The sequence below is a fragment of the Diplotaxodon limnothrissa genome, linkage group LG7 (assembly GCF_057381915.1).
Source record: "Diplotaxodon limnothrissa isolate DT_005_m linkage group LG7, D_limnothrissa_male_GT1.1, whole genome shotgun sequence".
NCBI classification, from domain to species: domain Eukaryota; kingdom Metazoa; phylum Chordata; class Actinopteri; order Cichliformes; family Cichlidae; genus Diplotaxodon; species Diplotaxodon limnothrissa.
The window spans coordinates 67,385,179-67,409,648 of record NC_140602.1 but is presented as its reverse complement, the minus strand read 5'-3'; the positions used below and the strand labels follow the sequence as shown (position 1 = coordinate 67,409,648).

Sequence of the window (24,470 nt, the reverse complement as noted above, 5' to 3'; positions counted from 1 at the left end):
CAGTTTAATATGCTGTTCGTTTATATAATTAAACCAGATTTAACAGGGCTATGAAATTTGAGTCGCCTATGGATCTGAAAGTACAAATCCATTCACTCATCCAAAAGAAAACTCACAGCTGAAGCACTTTGACTCCTTGGATTGCCGTAGTAACACATTGCTGTACATTAGGAAAAATCCCCCAGTAAAGCACTCCAATCAAATTATTTGGATACATAATGAATGTTTCACACCATCAAATTGAACAATTTCTATGAAACTTGAAAAATTCTGCTAATCTCCGTGTTCTTCTTACTGGGCACTACCAGAGCAGCTTTGCAATAGTCACAGTTATAAATAATCCCTGTTTAGCCTAACCTGACCTTAATGTAGCCCCTCAGTACATCCTGTGCCAACTTTCTCCTCCGAAAAGATTGTGAGGCTTCTGTGCACACCACCAGTTATGTGCGTAATATGAGCATATTAATGATATCCACTTTCTACAATATCCAAAACTGAGTAGGGGAGACCGGGGATAGTTGTAACATTTTTGACATTTCTGTCTGTAAATTGGAGCTTGTTTAAGGTAGTGGATTCAAAATGTAATGCAAAGTATTTACATGTCTCTGCTATTAAATAGTGCAGCTATTTTCTCTGCAGCACAATTACCCATTGCATGGTATGGTCTCAAACACGAAGAGTGAAATGTTACGATTAACCCCATAGTCTGGGTTAGTTGTAACATATCCTGGGGTAAAATGTAACACAATGAAATAAGGGTACTAACAAAATATTAACATGTAATCTTTGTTTATTCAACACATGAATGCACTTACATCCATTTATGTAGCTGTGTGTGTGTGTGTGACAGAATGCAGAAATCTAGCTTTTGAACATATTCCAACCCCCAAAAAAAGATAAATTATGGAATTTTCTATAACTGAATATTTCATTAATTTTGGTTGGTCTTCCTCGAGTTTGGCCTCATTGGCTCAGTGGGCATTATAACCTACAACTCTTGCACCAATTTTGAACATAACAATGAAGCTGAAAAAATGTAGTTGTTCACCAGCATCGCAATTCCATTACTTTTTATCCTGGCTTACCTTGGTGTGGTTTGCAAAGTGCTTCAGAAAGATGAGGAAATCTGTTTCTTGCACCCATCCTGATTTATTTCCACTACCAGTACTTCCTACTGGTCCATCTCTGACACAGTGGTCTGCATAATGTATGTGTGGGAACACAAACAGTGGAGAAAATTGTGTTGCCAATGGCATTAACCGCATATACAAATGTGACCAGTGAACCTCTCTCTGCTGATGTTGTTGCCCCAACTTGTTTAATATAAGTTAAAGTAATAGTGTGGTAAGTTGTAACATCTGCATTATTGTTACAACTAACCCAGACTGTTGCTGTTACAACTGACCCAGACTCCTATAGCCATGAACTAGCTAACATTACAGCCAACGGCTAAAACACTAGCACTAAAGACCTACACAGAATATATCCCCATAGACATACAAATAACATAATTTAAGTTTGATGAGTTTAACTGCAAAGCAGATAATGCTACTAGAAATTGAAATAAAGTAGAAAAACTTACTTTTTGGCATACAAATTACTTTTTTTCGTGTTAAATTGTCCGTGTTTGACAAAATGTGCTGATTTTTCACATGTGATAGCAGAACTGAATTGGGCATGCACAGGATGAGTCACATCATTTGAAACTTAGCTCTGATTGGAGAAATTGGAAGTGTTACAACTGACCCACGTTACAACTATCCCCAGTCTCCCCTATTTAAAACTGTAGAACTGAGCTCATCAACAGTCTGTGGTTCAGTCCACAGCTATTTGGAGAATAACACACATTTGCTAATTTTCTGCTTCCCTCTGTATACCACAGTGCATTTTAAATCAGTGAAGACGTGACTCAAGTACACATTTCCAGCTTTAAGTCAGAGTATTTACTCGCTCAGTGAAAAATACTCTCGAGGAGGTAGGTGTCTTCTTGTGAAGATCTACAATCAAAAGGCTCCTTTATGAATGGAAATAGACTCTTTTTAACAATGTGCAAACCACTGGTTAGGTCAGATTAGCTCTTAAAAACATCTAAACGCACCTGCAGAGTCCAGGAAAAAAGATCTTTGGGCAGATGGAACCAAGGTGAGTGATGGGAAGAGAAAAGCATGGAGACGGTGAGAAACGTAACATTTACCCTGTCATTTCGTAGCTCAAATGGCTCACACTCCATCACTCTTTACATCTTATTGCCTGAAAACTGACAAATGTGACTTTGATCTTGAGCACAACTTGACTGAAAACAGATGAGTTGATCAACATGTGTAAGATTGCCTTCCTCTCCCTGAGCCTGGTTCTACTGGAGGTTTCTTACTGTTAAAAGGAAGTTTTTATTTCCCACTGTCGCCAAAGCACTTACTCATATAGGATCATCCGATTGTTGGGGTCTTCTCTGTTTTCTCTGTATTATTGTAGGGTCTTTACCTTAAATTTGGTACTTGGAGGCAATAATATTTAAATCCTAAACCGTTAATGCGATACTTTTGTTAAACTCTTTGCAACACTGTGCACAAACCTATGGCTCTAACTGTGACTGTAATTCTAAACTCACCCCCCACCCCAAATACTACTATGTACTACTAATACTATGTATTAGTAGTACATAAACTACTACAAGCAGCATTCAGAAATGTGTGGTAATAATCCCAAAGACAAGTTTCAGGCAGAATATATCCATGGCTCCAACTTCTAAAGCTATTTATTCTGAAGCTATATATGCAGAGCACGCATACAGATGAGAGGAAGGAAGGCTGTAGTTCAAGGAGAAAGACAAAGCACAATCGGAGGCGAGAACAGGACAATGTACGGCCTGTGCTTAAACCCAAAAGGTGTAAAAATCCCGGGAAGTATTCAAAGTGGGAATTCAGACTAATTATGAAATATGAATTGCACATCCTGCATTGTGGTTTCTGCACTTTGCTAGATAAATGCTTTAATACAAAAGCACCAAAAACATATTTTAAAGTGAAAAATAATTTGTTTCACTGCATAATAATGGACGATGTGGGGATTATCCTTTTCTCACATTCAGTGAACATACAGAAAAAGATGACAGACGTAAACAGTTTTAAATCTTTTCTCACTGTGAGCTCCAAACAGGACCTGCCGGCCAACCTGCGTCCACAGTCTTATCTTAATTATATTTAAACTGCGTGTTTTGTTTGCATGTAAACACACTCGGCCATTTCAGAGTCGATGAGGTGAAACCGGCAGCCGGCAGCACAGCTCCATCAAAGGCGACATTTAAATTTAAACAAGGAGGCTGTTTAGTTTCCTCTCTTTATCTTCCCTCCGAGTGTGTGTGTGTGTGTGTGTGTGTGTGTGTGTGTGTGAGTGCGTGAGTGTGTGTGTTAAATGGTTTTTGTTTTCTTGGGAGTTTTTTGTGCCGCCTCTTTATCGAGCTGTTATTTTTCTCCTCAAAAGAAACGCTGATTCATCTCTTTACGCTAAACGCTCATCTCAGCAGGGCGATCGAGGGACAAGAAGACATAATTACAGAGTTCTGCTCGGTGCCCTCGCTCTGTGTCTCTCCCATCATCGCTATCTCTCTCTCCATCTCACCCTCGTCCTCTGTCTCTCCTTTGATTTCTTTTTTTTTGCCCTCGCGTAGTTGATGTGAAGTTAATCAGGAGGTAGGAAAACACACTTTGCAGTCTGAAGATCTGCCTCCAACAAAAGCGCAGATCAATGTGAGGACTGTACAACCCCAGAGCTGCCAGGAACCTGAGAGGCCTCCCCATCGGTTAATTAAATGCTGATTCACATGGATTCAGGAGGCACCGACCTGCAGGCAGCCCTGCACGTGGAAGGAGGAGGCTTCACTGAAGTCAAAAGTTCTCTAAGATTTTTGCAGCTGATAGAAAAAAAGGAAACAAAATAACGTCTCAATTAGAAAATGAGACAGACAGCTATGGAGCTGCAGGTGAAACGGTGGCTGGAACCCACTGAGCGTTTCCCGTCAGGGACACAGTTGTTAAATGTTTCCCTTATTGGACGTTTACAATATCATCAAAAATACAAAATATTGCTTTTAATGCCGTAATTTCACTTGATAGTTAAACACATTTTAAAGTGGACCTACTAAGTAGATCATTACCAGCTCCATGTCTTTATTCTTGGACTGCAGTAGAGCAGCTTTGCATCATTCACAGTTCTACACATTCGTATGTCTCATCCACGTTATGCCATGAACCATTTTAATGTGAGGAGCAGCAGAAAATCTGTAGCTTCTTGTGAAAGTGTTTTTATTTAACTTTATTTAACTCCCAGGTATGGCACGAAAACATCGAGGGAATGTGTCCTGTCATCAATCCTAAATCGACCAACAGCCTGCCTGCAGAAGAAGAACGCTGGAATTCGATGTTTTATGTGTAATTTAATGGACACTGGTAGCAATGCACATGCTCAAGTCTACCTTGTGGACTCACACACACCACTCATTTACATGTACATTACATCCACTCATTTCATACAATAAAACTGTGCATTCATTTAAATATTGTGCATATTGTAATTGGGTTGTATTTATACATGTGTGTGTATAGTATATATCTGTGTATGTATCCATATTGATTGTACTTTGGTCATTGTTTGAGTCATATACATTTCAATAACAATAAATTGAATCTAATCTAATCTAAAATTTCTTTCTCTCTAAGGAAAAACTAGAGAATTAAAGTGACACTTTATTTAACTACAGAGATACAGTCCTGTGAAAGACGAAGTACGCCCTGAGATTCAGTCGCTTGTAGAACCTCCTTTAGCAGCAATAACTTGAAGTAATGATTTTCTACATGACTTTATCGCCCTCTCACATCACATCACATTTTGGCTCACTCTTTACAGAGCTGCACTGAGGTTTGCAGGATTCATTAACAGCTCTCTGAAGGTCCCACCACAGCATTTCGGTCAGTTTGAGGTATGGATTCGTTGGCTTTGCATTATTGTCCAGTTGGTTTGGTCTGAGCTTTAGCTGTCAGACATGTGTCCTCAGATCTGACTCTGATATACAGAGGAGTTAATGGTCAACTCAGTGACCCCCAGGTGCCCAAATCATCAGCCCTCCATCATTGTGCTGACAGTTGGTTTGAGTTGTTTGTGCTGATATGCTATTTTTTGTTGTTGTTGTTGTATTTTTCTCTCTAATGTCCTGCTGTTTATTCTGGACAAATATCTCCACTTCTGGTCTCATCTGTACAAAGGACATTGTTGTGGTGGGTTTTTCAGATACAGCTTGCAAACCTAAGTCATGCAGCCTTTCTGGAGAGAAACAAGCAACACTCGTTCAGTCTTTTACGAATTTCACTGTCAAGAACATTTAAACTGCCGTCCGAGGCCTGTAGAGGCTGAGATGGAGCTCTTGGGTTTTTTGCAGTTTTTCTGCTTGGATGAAGATTGTGGCACACCTGAATGCTCCAGACCACCAAACTGCCAGAACCTCTGTTTTTCTAAAGGTGCTCACTCTTACTGGTCATCAGTTAATCAAGTGCATTTGAGTAGCAGCACCTGACTACTACTTGACATTTTAATTCTTATGTAAGTAATGAGGGTGTACTTAATTTTTCACACGACTATATATCTGTGTCAGGGCAAGGGGCTGAACATGAGCCTAAAATGTTTGTCTAATATTTTTCACCCCAATTTGCGACATTATATTACAAAATACAAATTACAAATATTCTTGATTTCCTGTGACCCTCCTCCCGTCAGCAGACAGGTTAAAAAGAAAATCATGGAAACAGCGCTGTGCCAAACTGGCACATCACACGAGTGTGGGTCTGTCATTGTGTGCTTGGATCCTGAGCAGAGGACTGGACGGCAGCCCCAGAGACTAAAGCGATGAGCCCGGATCAGTTTGGAAACACCATCTGTCTGTACATCAGTAATCACATTCCTCCAGCATTAGAAAGCACAACCATAACATCGATGATGCCTTTGGAAAGTGACGCCTTTTTTTGGAGACCTAAAATTTTTCAGGAGACTTGATTTTAGAAGAAGAGCACAATTAGTTTTAGGCTGTTGATTAGCCATTAGGATTTAGCGAAAGTGCTAAACAGGCCGAAGTGCAGGACATCGACAGAACACAAAGAGAACACATAAATGTTTAAATTGAGAAAAGTTACCATTTTAGGAAGAATATTAGCTCATTTTGACTAAATAAAATAAATAAATGGGTTTGTGAGAGTTGCAAATCATTGTGTTCTATTTTTATTTACATCTTACACCCTGTCCCCACTTTTTAAGAGGTGGAGTTATGAAGAACAGCACTGAGAACACACTCAGCATTAAGGATAATTAACACATATCGTTTGACACAAGAGTCGCACGAAAAAGCTAACAACCATGATCCATCCATTCTCTTCCACTTATCCAATCTTAAAAACCGTAAAACCCTCAAGCAGTCAGCAACAAATTCAGTCTGAATTGTTTTTTTTCTCTTCCAACACCAAAGTGAATGTTATTGACTGGCCTGCACAAAGCCTGACTTGAATCCCATTGAAAATGTGAGGGGTGAACTGAAGCCAGACGACCATCAAATCTGGAGAAGCTCAAGAAATTTTCCAAAGAAGAATCCGCTGGGATCGCTCAGGAGACGCATGAGAGACTCGCTGAAAACTACAACAAATGACTGCAGGCTGTTATCCATTCAATTCAGCTTTATTAATTGAGTGCCAAAATTACAACAACAGTTGCCTCCAGGTGCTTTATATTTTAAGGTAAAGGCCCTAAAATAATAGACAGAAAACACCATAAGAGTCCCGCATGAGGAAACACCTGGCGACAATAGGATGGAAAAACTCCAATTTAACAGGAAGAACTGAGCTCAGGGAGGAGTAGCCAACTTCCGTGACTGGTGGCTTTTTTTTTTATCCCACAGAAAGGATACAAAAAGGTTAAGTACTGACATCAGAGGATATAACAGTTTTACCCTGGTGGTTCTTGTTTTTTGTGAAAAGTAAAATAATCCAAGCTTTCAAAATAAAACTAGGATGTTTGGAAAAATGATTCTGTTCTCCAGAAGACATCAGGTTTCTGATATTCCACTTAGTAGTTTTGTGCTTACTGGAAAAAAGTCACAATAGTTAGAAGTGACCAAAAAAATTCAGGGTCCTCAGAAGTACAAAAGTATTTGTGTGTCTGCATGAGTCCCAAACACAGAGGATGCAGCCATCGATCATATCTGAGAGATTCAGTAAAGCTTCTGTGAGAGGCGGCGTAATCGCACAACAGTCCCTCTGTGTGTGTGTGTGTGTGTGTGACTGTCATGTCATGTAAGCCAGCAGCTGCTGGACTTTGTCACACGGCTCATCCACCATGATGACAAACACCCTCGCCTCACACTGACATGCACTCAAAATAAACAAAGATTTGGAGCGAGACTAAAAAACTAGAGCAATTACAGTTCATTTGGGTTTTCCACAGCTGTGGAAGTTTCCACAGCTACTTTTAGAACTATTAACACAGAATTAACACATCAAAAAATGTGGCAGTCCAATAGAAACGGACTTAGTACAAAGCAGCAAGAAGAAGGTGAATGAAAAACCCAAATGGCATCACTTCTCCACCTGTTTTCTAATCATATCAGCTTTTATTTGAGTTACATTCAAGCAGAAACCTCCTTATGGGAACAATGATGTCAATGCAGTTCCTCTAATGTCCACTAGAGGCTCCAGCAGTAAGTCAGACTTCAATGTTACAGCACAAATAACCATGTTCACAGCCTTCTACAAAAAACAAAATTGATTTTTATAGATAATGTTGCAGTTTTACACATTTATCTCTTGCATTTAAACTGCGTGAGGTAAATAAAAGTTGCAGTAGGTGGGCTCACTTACGATCACACTGAATTAAGATAAGATAAGATAAGATAAGATAACCTTTATTAGTCCCACACGTGGGAAATTTGTTTTGTCACAGCAGGAAGTGGACAGTGCAAAAGTTATGACGCAAAAATTAGAATACAATAAGAATAAATACAGTACACAGCTGTACAGAATAGAATAAAATAATATACTATATACAGTAGAATAAAATAGAATAAAAATATACAATAAGATAAGAATTAGGGACTCACTTTCCTAACCCAGCTAATCAGCTCCGGTGCTAGAATTAGCTGATGACTCTCTAGCTGAGCTTACCTTAAGCCCACCAGTCCCACATCATTCCTCACCCTGTCATCCTCTCAGCTCCCAACAATCAGCCATGCTTTCCACCCCTATCACCAGCCAGTCCTCTCAATACTTTCCAGTCATTTACCCACATCGGCCAACTTGCACTGTCCACAAGCCTTGATCCCTACAGAAGCACCATAAACCGTGCTGTGCGATGCTTCTTCCACTTCTTTGCAGTAATAACAGGTGACACGTGGTATTTTTGGTATTATTTTTGCCAGCATCTCCCTTATGACAACACAAACAGCGTGTTAGGCTATCATAACAATGTTAACAACAACCACTTGGCAAAATCAGGATGTCCTATAGGTTACAGTGAGCTTTCTGATGCAGATCAAACAGTAACTGGATTTGAATCAATCCTGTATTACTGATATAAGAGTAAACTGTGCACTACACTGTGTGGAGGCATCTGAGCAGTTAATCGTGCCCTTTGATTAACGATCATCAAACAATTAAAAAACACAATGCCACCTGCGGTCGTGCTCAGCTCTCAGCATCCCAGAGAGAGCCATGTTTTTTCCTCTGCACTGTTTAACATCACCGGTGCAGTGAAGTATTGATAATGTATAAGTCACGCCACACAGCCCCACTTCCTTCACCTCAGACTGGAGCTCAGAGCCTTCCCCCAGAGTCTCGGTCTCTGAAGCTTAGAGATGCATACGCTGCTTTTAAAAAGTCTTTCTTGCTAACATGAAAGGACGTCTGCAGCGAGGAAAGAGATTTAAAATGCAGGATGGAGCAACTAGAACCTCTCAGAGGGCTTCAAACTGTGAGACAGACCTTTAGAGGATGAGGGACAGAGCTGAGAATCAGAGCGTAAATAATTATTCAGACGATCACACATTTATCAGTGATTATACACCTAAGCATCGCAGTTAGGAAGTTTATTTTTCTAATGTTCTTTATGTTATCTTGCAAGAAAACTGTCATAATAGTTGAATTTTTCAAAAAGAAAACCCAAAAGTAACAAAATTATAAATTTTGAAACTAGGATAATGATAGATTGAGCTACAGAGAAAGCAACGTGTGGCATCATTCAGTTTGCCAAAAACCTCAGACACAAGTTTACCTCGTATCCAGGGCAACAGAGCTGGAAGCTAAAACAAGAAAAAACATGCTAAAGCACGGCGTGTTTTTAATTAACCTGAAAATACTTTCACTATGGGCAACATTTAAAACAGTTTAAGTATGATGATTAATCTACGTGTACCTTTTGATTACTGTTAAATCAAAGTAGCTTTAGAGAAAACTCAAATATTCTTAGTCACCCTGTCATCATATTGTAATGAAATTTCTTTTCTCGGGATGCTTCCTGCACTGGGGTCGGTGCTCTGATGCACTCCAAAATTGGCTGCTGCGAGATGACGCTCCCATTTCAGAGATGTGCAAAGCGACAGTGTAATTTGGAGGGTTAACAGCCTGGAAAACATTGTTTGCCTTCCATTGAGACATTTGTGTTTTGCACTTTGCTTGGATTTTTACTTTCAGCTTGAATGCTGCATTTTTATTTCATTTGACTCAACTTTGTACTTTGAAACGTGCAGTACCTGCAGTACTTTTGTCATGCAAAACTTGAGTGTAAAGAATTTGAAGTCCACTTTGCGGGTTTTTCTTGACTGAACTCTCCTATCTGTGCTAACAGTGTGATTACAATAGAGGTTTGGAAAAAAATATTGCCTGGTCTGATTAGTCTCAGTTACTTATCCAACACTGAGATGGTAGGCTCAGACTTTTTATGTAAACAACACGACACCATGGATCTGTCCTGCTTTGTATCAGTGGTCCAGGTGCTGCTGGCTGTGTATACCTATATGTGTATATCTATATACCTATGCAAATGGGAATACTGTTTTTAGGCACTGCAAGCTAATGAGACAGTTGTGCACATGGTTCCCATTAAGACTCCTTGTAAAACCCCTCCAAGACCCCCTGAAATTACACCACGTTTTTGATTACAGAAGAATTCTCAGGAAGTTTGGGGCTTCCGCAGCAGCTGTGACAGACTCGCCAAACTACTATTTTCCTCTGATGAGTAAACATTACTGAACTTGGGTCGACACGCTGCCGGTTTTTGCATCATCACGTGAACTTTCTTGGCTTGCTACCTGTGAATAATTCTGTCAGTGATAAATGTTGTAGCTACAATGAGCTGCTGTGTGTTTGTACCTCAGGCGAGAGCTCTGCTGCTCAAAGCAGGTTTGGTGTTGTTAGTTTTGATTAGGACACGGAGAAGGAGGCCGAACCCATCTGGAAGACAAGCTGGGGTGTTCAGACGGAAAAATGTCGCAGAAAACACACACTGATGAATAAAAGTCTGTGTACCTGCTCTCCATGTGGCCAAAAGGCTGAAACTTTTTTAAAAAACAATTAGCACATTTGAAAGACAAATCAAATGTAATTTGGCGGGAGATTTCTCGAGGTCAAATTATATAAAAAAAGACAAAGTGGGAACAAGCTTTGTCCATTTTTCTGTGTTTGTGGACGTATTGTTAATTCTAGCATCCACAAACATTCTCTGGATGTTTGGGCTGAGCTCTGACTCTCCACCTTAGTTTCTCATGATGGTAGAGGTTTAAGAAGTAAAGCTTATTTAAGCCTGCCGCCTTTTGCAGGCTGTGGTAAGTGAATTATGTGAAATCCTGAGCAACGAGGGTTCACGCACAGTGAACTGTTCCCACTGGCTCCCTCCACAGATCCTCACAGCCTCTCTGGGGGTTGGCTGTGCGGCTGCCTGGCTGTAAATCCCAACTCTTGCCGTCGCTGAGTCGTGTTCGTCCCGGCTTTAATCCGTCCAGCGGCGTGCGGTGGTGGGATTTGGAGGACAGTTTGGCTTTAGCTTCCATGTAAACAGAGAATGAGGTTAAAGCTGGGGACAGCTGGACCGTCATTCACTTTCAGCCTCAAACAAAATGCCAACTGCAGCACTAACAACCACAGAAAACCAGCATTGATAGAGCTGCTGTTCTGGTGGTACTACTATAAAAACACAAGTTTAACATGTAATGTTAGCAAAATTACTCCAAAGAATTTAAACGACATAAAGGATCTCGAACACTCAAAGATTCAAATGCACGTCCCTGTATCGCAGAGGAATGCTGTCTCTGTGAACCGCTCATGGATGTCTTCTAATGTAAATGGATTTACTGAAGCAACACTAGTTGTACTTGTTTTTTGGATAATTTGGATTATGGTATAATTCCCTGTAATTAAATGGAATTATAATTTAATTACGTTTAAATTACAATTATATTTACCTACAAATACATAAAGGTTGGTTCACTAGAATAAGGGGGTAGGGAGTCAAGTTTTTACAGGAAACAAAGAAATATTTATACTCTAAATACATTTATGTAGTGTGTAACTTCAGATATTTTACAGGAAAGCAGACAGAAATTATTCTGTACATAATTTTAACTGCAGTGTAAATAAATTAAAGTCTGTAATTTCATGGTAATTTTGCAGAAAAACAATGTTTCTCCATCTCACCTCATAGGTCTGCTGTAGCTTTTGGTCAGGGGCCATATCATGCACAAGACTAATGTTTATTTATTTATTTTAACTTTAAACACTAAATTATCAATAAACTGTTTCAAATCTCTGCTAAATAATTACTAAAAAGTGAGGGAAATTGAATAATAGAACATCATGTACATAAACATAATGATGATAGAGATGTAAAAGTGCAAGATTGAACACTCAGTAATACGGGCCTCGCTCCTCCTTTGTTTTTCCACAAAATTCCTATTAAATTGTGCTCTACCTAAAGGTACGCATTGCTTTACTTAGTGTAGTGTTTATCTATATCCATACTATGAAGTAATAGCCTTAAATAACATTAAGCATTAAATACATTTAATTTGATAATAATTCTTTCTTTGATTCCTGTAAAAATCAGACTTGTTAGCCCCTTATTCTAGTGTACCTACCTTTAAGTATTTGTAGGTAAATGTAATTACATTGTAATTCAAAATAAAATACCTTTATAATTATAAATGAAATGCAGGGGAGTCGCATGTCGTATTGTAAAGTTTTAACAGATTATGTGTCAAAGCTATTTTGATAGAATGATACAAGGCTGAAAAACGGGGCCTCAGCAAAGGCTCATCAACACAACACAAAACACTATTACTGGCCTTCTTCCTTCCCTGGATTACACTTCTAAAAACAGGGAGGGAAGTTTGGTCTGAATTTCCAGAATTACAAAACATAAGTTTGCACTTGTATGGAGACACTGGGAACAGCACATTTTCTTAGATACAGATTTTCATCCAAATAGACTTTTCAGGTGTCATATTTAAATAGTCAGGTAGGTTGTGTGTATAAGCATCACCTTGATTTGTTATGCTGTCTACTCATCAAACGTGTCTGTTAGATATTAATGTTTCTATTTGTAATAAAGGTTCAGTATCCATCAGATTACTGCAGTGAAGGAAATTAAGCAAGTAAGCAAAATGTATCTACATATACGTCTCTGTTAGTTTTCATTCTAGAACAAAGAACCATTGAAAGGTTTTAGTCGGATGACCTCAATGACCTGCATGATATTTATTAATGCAGGAGTTCACTAATGTCAGCAGACGTGACTATGCAGAGCTCTCAAAGTAATCACCACTTTGGACCATTTATAAGTGACTTACTGAGACTAGTTTACAGTGAATTACAATTGGACACGGGGGAATGGGAGGCAGAGCCTTCAGTTTTCAGGCCCCTCTTCTGTGGAACCAGCTTCCAGTTTGGATTCGGGAGACAGACACTATCTCTACTTTCGAGATTAGGCTTAAAACTTTCCTTTTTGCTAAAGCATATAGTTAGGGCTGGACCAGGTGACCCTGAATCCTCCCTTAGTTATGCTGCAATAGACGTAGGCTGCCGGGGGATTCCCATGATGCATTGAGTTTTTCCTTTCCAGTCACCTTTCTCACTCACTATGTGTTAACAGACCTCTCTGCATTGAATCATATCTGTTATTAACCTCTGTCTCTCTTCCACAGCATGTCTTTTATCCTGTCTTCCCTCTCTCACCCCAACCGGTCGCAGCAGATGGCCCCGCCCCTCCCTGAGCCTGGTTCTGTTGGAGGTTTCTTCCTGTTAAAAGGAAGATTTTCCTTCCTACTGTCACCAAAGTGCTGCTCATAGGGGGTCATATGATTGCTGGGTTTTTCTCTGTATCTATGAAGCGCCTTGAGGCGACTTTTGTTGTGATTTGGCGCTATATAAATAAAATTGAATTGAATTGACACCATTCAACTGAGGCACAAAACATGGACAAAGTAGTATGACAGACTATTAACATGGTTATCAAAGCTAAGAGCCTGGTCCAATGTAATAAGTACATTTCTGACTTTTGATTGAACCAATGATGGCCAAGATTGTTGATCACAGTGGCAACAAAGCTGTCAAGAGCACAAACAAGAACTTATAATGATAATGATAACTGATAATTATTTTTGCAACATTCTGTGAAGAAATAAAACGTATAACTGGATATCATGTCATATGTAAGATATGTGACACCTTTAAAAATGCCCAAAACAGAACCTTGAGACACACGACAGGACAAGATAACAGAGGAGAACCCAAAGTTTTCAGCAATGATCAATGTGAGGATTTGGATGATGCTGTTAAATCAAAAATGTTCATCTTTCCTCGTCAAAATTTCATTAGAAATTCTAAGAAGAGCAGCTTCTAAAGAGTGATGATGATAAAATCAAGAACTGCATATATTTTTGTTGTTGTTTTTAATGCAGTGGCGTCTGATTCACATTTGGTTACTAAACAGCTGTGAATGAAGCAATAAAACACTTTTAAGTCAGTTACATGTGTCTGCATGTAAACTGTCTGATTTCTTTCATGGCAAACTTCACGTCTTTATTGTCACACTCATCAACTCTGCCACCTGATGTTATCATTGTAAACCTGTGATGGACGCTAATGATGCTTTAATTAATTAACTCAGAAGGATGAGAAAGAAGGAGATTTGGTCGTTAACTTACTGTTAGGGAGCAGTATTTTTGACATTAATACTAATTTCTCGATGGAAAAATATGAGACAGCTTCTGAACACAAGCTTTGTTTTCTGGAAAGTCTAAGGAGGACATCTAGATGATGTTTAAGATTGATAAATAATCATCTCAACTATCAAGCTCAAGCTATCAAGAAAGGCTGCTGGCTTGTTTGTTTGGATATTCTTTATCTTTAGTTGTTTTTTTAACATTTCCACATTACTTCTTTTGAGTTCTTTAAGATTTATTGGTATTTATAATAATAAACGTATTAAATTATGCACACTTTTCAGTAACCGGTGCAAGATAATGTACAAACGTGCAAACTTTCTACTCCAAAGCAATCAAAGTGTCTTCCTAAAACCGCCTTTTCTCTACCTTGATGATGTACCACTTCCACCTGCACTGAGATTATGAGATGCTACTGCTTCTCTTCATCTTATCATGTCTCTAAGGCAGATCTCTAAATTATCAACAATGCATAGTGACAACTGCAAAGCCCATTTCCAAGCAATCCCTAAACTTCATGCTGGAAGTTTCCTCCAAGATTTCCCTCCAAATGTGTTTAAATGTCAACATAGAACCAGCATAAAACAATTTCCAGCTGAAGATAGTGAATAGAATTCCTCTTTAGGACACTCTTTAGTCAAACTTTCATTATTTTTAAGCTTATTTCATAGTGTTGTGAGGGTGCAAGTCATGATCTTTTTCATTATTTTTAAATTGAAGTTTCTATAAATGTAACCACAGAAGCAATATCTGTAACTCAGGTGGAGTGGTAGATATGCAGACGCACCTGTCAATGGCGCTGCTTCCTCTCTTGGCTGTCGTGGTCCGACCGGCTCTCAGTTTACCGTTCATCCTGGCGTCTGGAAAACAAACCGTCAAATTAAGTTAGACACTGAGGCCTGGTGTCTCAGCACCTGACGCGAGGAAGACGGTAATGGAGTTAGACATAAAACACTGCCTGAACCCACAGCTGACACACACACACACACACCTGTATTACTGACAGTACACTATCCATCACGTTACGTGGCATTACACTGACATACTTTCCTAGAGACTCACTCTTACTTTGGCCTTAAAGCAAGTCTACAAACACTAACTAAAGCCATAAGCCACACACAGCTCTCACACAGCACTTGCACGACTCCCAAAAGTAAATTAATAAAGAAAAACTGTACCACAAACAAAGTGCACAGCTACACACCCTCCCTGTACACAAACACACACACACAGCCCCAGCGGGCTCAGCCGGCGGCCCTAACGAGTGGCCAGAGCAACTAATTGGCTTCCATCTGTCAGACTGGAATTAATTTTCTCTCACATTCATGCTGCTTTCCTCCTATCAACAACAAGCATGTCTGTCAGCCAAAGAGAGCACAAAAATGGGGTATGCCCTAACAAAAGGGAAGCAGAAAATTTGATTTCAGAAACCCCTGTAAACTCTTGTGCCGGGCTGTTACGTTATGCTGCCGTGATAAATCTCTGAGGTTGTGTCTGGAAGTTACAGCAAAGAGAACGGGCTCCAGAAAAATGAGAGAATTACTCTCCTGAGCAAGTTTCATAAACTGAAAGTAGACATAAATCTGCAAAGGGGAAAAAATTGAAACCTTATCCTGGGGCAAAGTCCTCCAATTTGTTAAATGTTTTTCATGGATTTGTTTATTCATACATACAGGACACGCACAGTTTTTATGTCGCTCTGACCACAGAAGTTGATACTGAGGCTCTGTCTTCATCCATTTAGATGGGAGCTCCCCAAACAACTGCCCAGACTTATTACCAAGTATGACTTTGAGTTAAAAAGTTGCAATCTCTGGGGTCACTGAAAGTTTCACTTCCATTTCACTTCTTAACATCCAAAAAGCTATCTGTAACCATGCAGGTATGCTTTGGTTTACATCTACCTCATGAGAGAAAGTTTCTCAAACAAGACTCACTGGCTGAAAAGATGCTAAAATATACCCGACTAGCATCTATTTTATCTAGTCGGGTATATTTTATTTTATTTATCTCAAAGTTGGAGATGCAGCATTGTCATCATCTAGACCAGGGGTGGGGAACTCCAGGCCTCGAGTGCCGGTGCCCTGCAGGTTTTAGATCTCACCCTGGGTCAAAACACCTGAATCAAATGATTAGTTCATTACCAGGCCTCTGGAGAGCATCAAGACAAGTTGAGGAGGTAATCTAGCCACTGAAATCAGCTGTGCTGAGAACAATTTAAACTCCAATCCTCGTCCGCTGAAACCCATTTCACATCTGAATGCTAAGCTAACTCAGAAACCACAAGTTTATAATGCATCAGAACAAGCAAGCTAATGTACGACAAGTTCACCATAACGAAATTTACATGTATGCACCAAAATGGTTCAAACTCTATATATTATATGCATTGTGTGGCCATATATATTTATGTAACATAGTAACTCAGTTATTGAGCTTATGCTCTTTACATAAATGCCTTTTTTTTCTGCAAACGTGCTACAGTCAGCTGGCTTTTTGTTCATGTGCTGTGAGGTGGGAAATTTTAGAGTGATTTACAGCTTAGGAGTAGAGATGTGGACTTTTATTTATTTATTGCATGACAGGACACTAACGAGAAGCTAAATTGCAGAGACAGCTGCAAAGCACACAAAGCTAGTTGTGAAGAACCCAGAGTGGTGTATGCAGTCTCCAGCCCAGGAGCCAGAGCCTGATTTTCAGTAGGTAACAAAGCAGTGATGAGCAGCCTTATTTCTACAGTAGAATCAGTGTGGTGATCACAGTGGAGTGCTCTCTGGATTAATATTAGAATGAGTAGTATAATAAATGACGTTTTATCTAAGGCTGTACATGACCCTAACCCTATGTTTGTGAGAAAGGCACAACTGGCATTTTGAAACAAATGTGAAGTTTTTGATGTGTCACTTGGAATTAATTTTTTTTTTCATTCCCCCCAAGTTCAGATTTGGTCTCGGCATTTATGATGAGGTGGTGACCATCTGGCAATCACTGATCAGGAGAGAAAAATGTGTGTTCCCCAGCCAGTTGGCAGCTAACATGAAATTAAGTGCTAAAGCCACATTTACTGTATATACTTATTTAGGCTTAGACAATGTTCAGTGACCCCCTGAAAACCAGCAGTCTAGGGGAAAACGTATATTCTAAGACTGGTTGGTGATTGGTTGCAAGAGGTTGCTGGCAGTCGATAGCGTGATATCGGTTGCAAAGAAGTAAAGTTTGCTAAACTGAACGCCTCCTTGCACTTGCATTGGTCGCTAGCAGATAGTCATGGTGTCCTATAGTTTGCATGGAAGACAGACATTCTTTGAAAGCCACTGCAGGCATCAGTCTGTCAAATCCTACTCAGAATGTAAATATTCTGCTAGACTACATACTCTACATACTCTGGCTCATGTAGTTTGGCATTAAAATCTAGGAGAAGCTATCACTGTGTTGTGAAATCAGACTGTTTTACATGAACAAAGACAGTAACATGGAGGCAGCTTGGCTCATGCTAACTGCTAACTGAAGCTTATCTTTCCATGATTAGTTGCTGTTGTCATGACAATTAACTAAAGACACCTAAGTGTGAATCTAGTCTAAGTTGTTAGATGCAAGATATTAATTGTTGAGATTTTTCAAACTAAACTTAAGAGGTGGTCAGCTTGACCAACATTAGCATACATGGAGCTACGCCATTGTTTCTACGCCATTGTTTCTACGCCATTGTCAAGCTTATATCTGTTGCTGTATTTTTGTAAAGTATCTTCCTTCCAAAGTATTCCTCTGGGTTTCTTTCTGTCCTCTTTCCTTCAGATTTGAACCATTCAGGCACCATTTGGGTTTTGTAATTGAAAGCTGAGAGCAGACTGTCTCTCACGACCTCCATCAGCGCTCCATATTCGGCTCCGAGGACCCCCCGCATGTCAAACCATGTTTGGTGGGACAGCAGGTGGCCCGTCGCCTCCCTTCATCCCTCTCTCCCTGCTCGTATCGCTGACAGTCTGCGGCAGGGTTGTTTATTGCTGGCACGCCGGATGCAGCTTGTAGGACATTAGTCTTTTAGTGCGAGGTTTATGAGTGCCGTCACTCACCATCTGTTAACTGCCGGGGTGCCTTTAATCGTTCCCGCCACCAGAGATCGATAAGCCTGCCAGGTCGCCACAGTGCCTGCAGCGCGCTGAACGGGTGACTGAGTGATTACAGCTGTTTCATTGCTTATATTGCATTGCATTGTTTGGCTGGCACATAAGCTTTATAGGGTGGAGACAGAGAAGAAGAGGAGAAATGCGAGACGAGGGATAGAAGAGAGCGATGACAAGATAATTTCACACCCTCCTGGTTATTGGTTTTAAGGGACGAGCTTTTCAGAGTTTGGCAGGAAATCCAGAGCAGAGCAGAGGGCGGGTGCTGGCGTTTGGATGAGGCCAATAAGGCTACTTCTCTCTGTCTATCTGTCTAAGTTTTTAAAGAGCTGTCAGAGAGCGTCCGTTCGCTCTGCAGTGATGATGATGGTCTGTCCGCCTCCATCAGATTCATGAAAAACACAACATTTATCAAAATAGCAACAGCAAAAAAGGCTGTGAAAAATGTATACTAGGCTAAGTAACGCCGACATTTTCTGTGGAATGTGGATGGCTGCTTCAGCAGTTAAATCAGTTTATGACCCTTTATCGGCAGAATACCTGTATCTGCATTTTGCACTGATGAATCAACTGGCCACTTGTATTGCAATCAACATTAATCAGAAGCTTGTGTGTTGCTTTTAAAACAGTCTGAGGCAAAACACAACTTAATACTTTTTATAAAATGCTTCAAACTTAGTAATAAAAGGTTTTAATATAATTCTAAGAGAAAATGAGGATTACAGACATGATTTTTGGTGAGGAAAAGCGCATAAAATTACTTTTTAAAGTTGGAATGAGATTCACATCGTTGAACTCTTGGGATCAATAGCCACTTTTAATATTATTATTATTTTACTCATTTTCACTCGCTTTGTGTTTATACATCTCTCTGCATTTAATCATTATTTATTCTTAATCTCTGGTTCTCTTCCACAGCATGATTGCTGCAGCTGGTTGGGGGCAAGGGAAGCCAGATGTTTCTTCCTGTTAAAAGGCAGTTCTTCCCTTCCACTGTTGCCAAAGTGTTTGCTCATAGGGGGTCATCTGATTGTTGGGGTTTTCTCTACTTTCTTTCTTGTGTAATTTTAGGATCCTTAGCTTACGATGTAAATGTAACAAATTTCCCACATGTAGGACTAATAAACGTTAACTTATCTTAACCTCCCAAGACCCGAACTCTTCCACAGCATGCATTTTTAATTTCTCTTTGATATTTGGCCTGATTGGAACCCGATGAATGTAAAAACAAAGAATTAGCAGATTTTTTTTACCTAATTTTTGTTTTTAAGAAAAATGAGAGCCACATATGAGGATATTCATTTAAAATTTCGATAGAACAGTAGCAGTATAACGTCTTCATAAGTGGATATCAGGCCCTTGTGGAGCAAAATTGAATATTTTGGTCTAAATAACCCAAAATGTGATGTCCACATATGTGGACGCCAGGTCCTAGGACAGGGGTGGGCAATCTCAGTTCACGAGGGCCGGTGTCCTGCAGGCTTTAGATCTCACCTTGGGTCAACACACCTGAATCACATGATTAGTTCGTTACCAGGCCTCTGGAGAACTTCAGGACATGTTGAGGAGCTAATTTAGCCATTTAAATCAGCTGTGTTGGTTCGAGGACACATCTAAAACCTGCAGGGACACCGACCCTCGTGGACTGAGATTGCCCACCCCTGTCCTAGGAGGATAAAGCACCTTGAGGCAACTGTTGTTGTGATTTGGTTTTATATGAATAAAATTGGAACTGTTTCTGCCTTAAAACTTTACTCATCAGGTCGAATCAAGTCTTTAAAGGGGCCTATTGCTTCTGGTTATTTCCTGTCATCTCATGTTCCAGCGCTGTTCTCTTCTTTGTCTTTCGATTGCTGCCTTTAGTGGTTGCCAGAGCCAATTCATCTGTCTCTGTCTCATCCTATCCCTAGCATCCTCCTCTGCCTCACCACCCTCTACATGTCCTCCTTCACTACATTTATAAATCTTCTCATCCATTGTCCAACACTTCTGCTGCCCCTCCTCTCCAACTTTCTCTCGAAACCGCTCAACCTCAGCTGTCCCTCTGATGTACTCATTTTTAATCTTGTCCATCCTGATCATCCCAGTGAAGATCTTAACATCTCCAGCTTGAAAACTGTCTTTGTCCAAGCCATATATCCTAGTAGATCTCACTACCATCTTGTAAAACTACAAGTTGGCTGTTCATATTAAATATGCCCAATGAGGTCAGTGTATGTAGAGTGATCTCTTTGAGTCAAAAACTCGGGCTGCAGACTGGTATTTTATTTAATTGACTCTTGGATGTCACAAAAAGGGGAAGTACCTAATATGGTCATCTCAGGAGCAGAGCTTTGGCTCCGAGCAGAGAGACCCCACCCTCCAAATGTCCAAGCCTTTAATCTGCAAGGGTCAGCCAATCAAAAGATTAAAGAGAGGATGGTACCCCAGGATGCAATGTCTCTGGGATACTTTTTTCTTCACACGACTTTAAATCACACCAAGAGCATTTCTAAAGTGCCGTGTTTAGTCTGCACGGGGTCTTTTATTTTGTGACTTGATGAAGCTTCTGTTCATATTTTTAGTGACTGGAAGTGAAGAGCCACTTCTTGCTGCACCAAGGCCCAGCATAAAGACAAGTGTGAATCCAGTGAAGCAACTCGTGTTTTAGGACAAAAAACGGAGCTGGTTTTTGGTTTTAGTTGACCTCATCTGTGGATGCACCCACTGCAAACATTTATAACTCAGGGTAACTCCTTGAAATATATCAAACTTTAGATAGTTTCATATTTTCAGTGTATTTAGTTTTTCACATCTTTCAAGCCACTGGAAGAAGATGAACTGATTTCGAATAGAAATAAATCAATTTATGTAACTGTTATCCGTCATAAAGATGTCAGTTTATGAGAGATTAGGAAAATATGGTGGGAATGGCTGACACATACCAAGCTGACTTTGATGTTTAGTGTAATCTGTGTGATCATATACAGTGTTGAATTGCTGACTATTCTGCAGTATATTGCTATCGTACTGCCACATGAATTACCTTAAAGTGACAATATGCGTACATTACTGTCTACATACATTAGAAAAACATCCTCATTCTATACGTGACAGACAAACGCAGCCATCAGCGCCCATCTGTCAGCTCCTTAATGTCTCCAGGAAGAAATAAAACAGGAGCTTCTCATCCACAGCGTCAGTCTGGATGATCGGTGTGCCGATTACAGATCCATTCAGTTTCCTGTTGCAGCGATCTCCTTATCTCCTCTGCATCCTGCTTTCATTAGTTTGTGACTTTATGTCTCTGATGTTCATCCTGCTGCACTAAAAATTCAGTGTCACAGCTCAGGCTTTCAGAAGATGGTTGACGTCTTAAAATCATTTATCAAAACTGAAAAAGTCACATTGTCGTCGTGTTCTCCACCCTGTGTTAAACTTAAACTTCATGTGTCCTGACTTCTGCTTTATTTTGGAATTTTTATATTTTATTTAATGCCTTCAGCATCTGTTTAAAAGTGTTACTGAGTCCCAAATATTTTAGAGATGCCTCTTCAGCCATGTTCACACCACTTTTACAAACTGTGACACTGATCTGTCAGTGTGGATGGTGAGGATGTTACATGTTTTTCAAGGATGCATAAGCACAACCATGAGCTTAACTCTCATTAATTAGTTTTGAGTCCCAAGAGGAGACAACATGATTGGATCTGTTATGATTAGATGAGTGTTTAACAAAGAAAAGGACCTCAGAGTCACTGTCCCTGTGCTGCTGTAGTTAGAGCTTTGTTCTTATTGCTGGAAAGAAGTCAGAAAAACAAAGACTCAAAGGGGACCCACAAGGACCAGACAGAGGTGCAGCTCAGGGGCGTGATTTCCAGGGGGATTAGGGGGTTTATGACCCCCCCAATAATCAAACCCAACCAATATAATAATGGATTGCATTTTATATAAGCGCTTTTCGGGGCCCTCAAAGCGCTGTACAATTCCACTATTCATTCACTCTCACATTCACACACTGGTGGAGGCAGCTACAGTTGTAGCCACAGCTGCCCTGACAGAAGCGAGGCTGCCATATCGCGCCATCAGCCTCTCTGGCCATCACCAGTAGGCAGCAGGTGAAGTGTCTTGCCCAAGGACACAACGGCCGAGACTGTCCAAGCTGGAGCTCGAACCGGCAACCTTCCGGTTACAAGACGAACTGCCAACTCTTTGAGCCACGAACCCCCTCCCCAATAAAATTATGAATTATCTTGCATAAATAATGTTGATTTTCTTTTGATCGTTTCAGGTATTACATGCATGGTTAATGCTGAGAAGGAGAACATTTTAACCCAAACAGTGACCATTTCCTGAATCTAAGCAAGTAGTTTTCAGGTCTTAAACCTAGCCAAAGTCCGATTATAGAAAAGAAAGTTTGATTTAAACCCTCTTAATATAAATTAACCTGTTATCGCTGGGTGGGTGTGTCAAAACAGAAACACCAAAGGACGCCCTACCTGTGAGTCAGAGACACCGGAGACATCTGACAGAACAACAGCATCTGAGGTCCTGAGATCAGAACATGTTGGTCATTTTCATGTCTTTTTGTGTCTCTTCTAAGGTGAATGTTGATAGTATTTGATATATTTTAGACTCACACAAACACTTTGAGTACCATCAGGAGGTATTTGAGTTTGTTTTCTTTGACATGTGGACAAGAAGAGGCTCAGACAAGCTGAGATTCATCACTGCTGTGCCGCCTTTAGTCATACCAATCCTTAAAGATTATGATGCTTACATAAAAAAATGTTATTTTTAACATGTTCACGTTATTTTAAAAGTAACCTAGTTTCTGTCTGTGCCGTGTCAAAAACGTTCTGCACCAACAAAGCATGTTCGGAAGCTGAAATCAGCAGCAGAACATATCCACCATACTTCTTGAATAAGTTCACATGGGCACAAAAAACACATCCTGGCTTAAAAAAGCTGTAAATGACTGATTCCTGCTTTTGAGAAACAGCACTGTGTTTCTGAATGCTGTCTAACACCTGCACAGACACCCATTCAGACAAGTGATGTGACAGCATCTCACTTTAGAGCGATGAAGAGGCACAATTTAGTCTTTCAGTGAAGAATGAGATCAAACACACGTATTTCATGTCCATCAACACACTCACACGCTGAGACCACTGTTCCTCATGTGAATGGACTGGTTTTTACATGTCACTTTTCTACTCGAGCAGTCAAAGCACTTTTACACAACATGTCACATTCACTGCTTCACACACACATTCATTCAAGCATTTTTTCTATGTCTAAGTGCTTTATTTCTATCTATCTTTCACACTCCAATGAACACATCAGAAGCAACTCAGGTTTCAGTATCTTACCCACGGATACTTTAACATGCAGACCGAAGCAGACAGGAATCAAACCTTCAACCTTCTGATCAGTAGATGATCTGCTAAACCTCCTGAGCCACAGCTAAAGCTCTTTCAGCCCACTCCTCACATCAGTGTAAAGGGCAAAGCATCTAGTTTCAGCCCAGCTCTTGCTCCATGAGTTGTTTCCATCACATGAACACTTGGTCACACCTGAGATGCACACCTGCACATCACTGCACTCCCGGTGAACCCTAACCACATCGTTCTTCACTCTCTCAAAAACACACTCATGTAACTCTGTGTCTGCGTGTGTCTGTTACTCACATCGGTCTTGGTGGCAGCCGCTTGTCAAATGGGTCATAGCAAGAGGAGAAGGAGAGGAGGAGAGAAATAAAACCAGAGTGTGAATCCTCCTCCTCCGAGAGAGAGGCTGACTGCTGAGTATGGCAGTGGGCTGTACCACCTAACAGCAGAGGGATGGAGGAGGCAGGACCAAATTATTTGTCTGCGGGAAAGTGGGGAGGAAGAGTGAGTGTGCATGCAAAAGAGAAAAATGTGAAATCACCGCTTCAAGTGTTGTAGAGAAGGACACACAGAATCAGTGGAATGAAATATTATTCAAAGGCACATTTCACTTAACTTGTACTTTAAAGTTTAAGATGTATTTCCATTTGTTGTGTACCTTTAGCTGTAACAGCAGGCAGGTGAGCCTCAGTGTTTGGCTGATGGAGGTGTCACACCACCTAGTGGATGAAAGCA

At 40.2% G+C, this 24,470-nt stretch overlaps 1 protein-coding gene across 1 annotated transcript in view; it reads right to left on the bottom strand.

The window, feature by feature from the left end:
* Positions 1 to 24,170, bottom strand: part of LOC146629656 (RNA-binding protein Raly-like) — an 88,365-nt gene extending 64,195 nt beyond the window's left edge. Inside the window, exons 1-2 of the mRNA XM_085358786.1 lie at positions 24,036 to 24,170; positions 15,030 to 15,102 (exon numbers count right to left, since the gene is read on the bottom strand). Coding sequence (XP_085214912.1) covers positions 15,030 to 15,102; positions 24,036 to 24,072 — 110 coding nt within the window. The 5' untranslated portion in view covers positions 24,073 to 24,170. The remainder of the gene's footprint in view (positions 1 to 15,029; positions 15,103 to 24,035) is intronic.
* Positions 24,171 to 24,470: the final 300 nt, after the last annotated feature.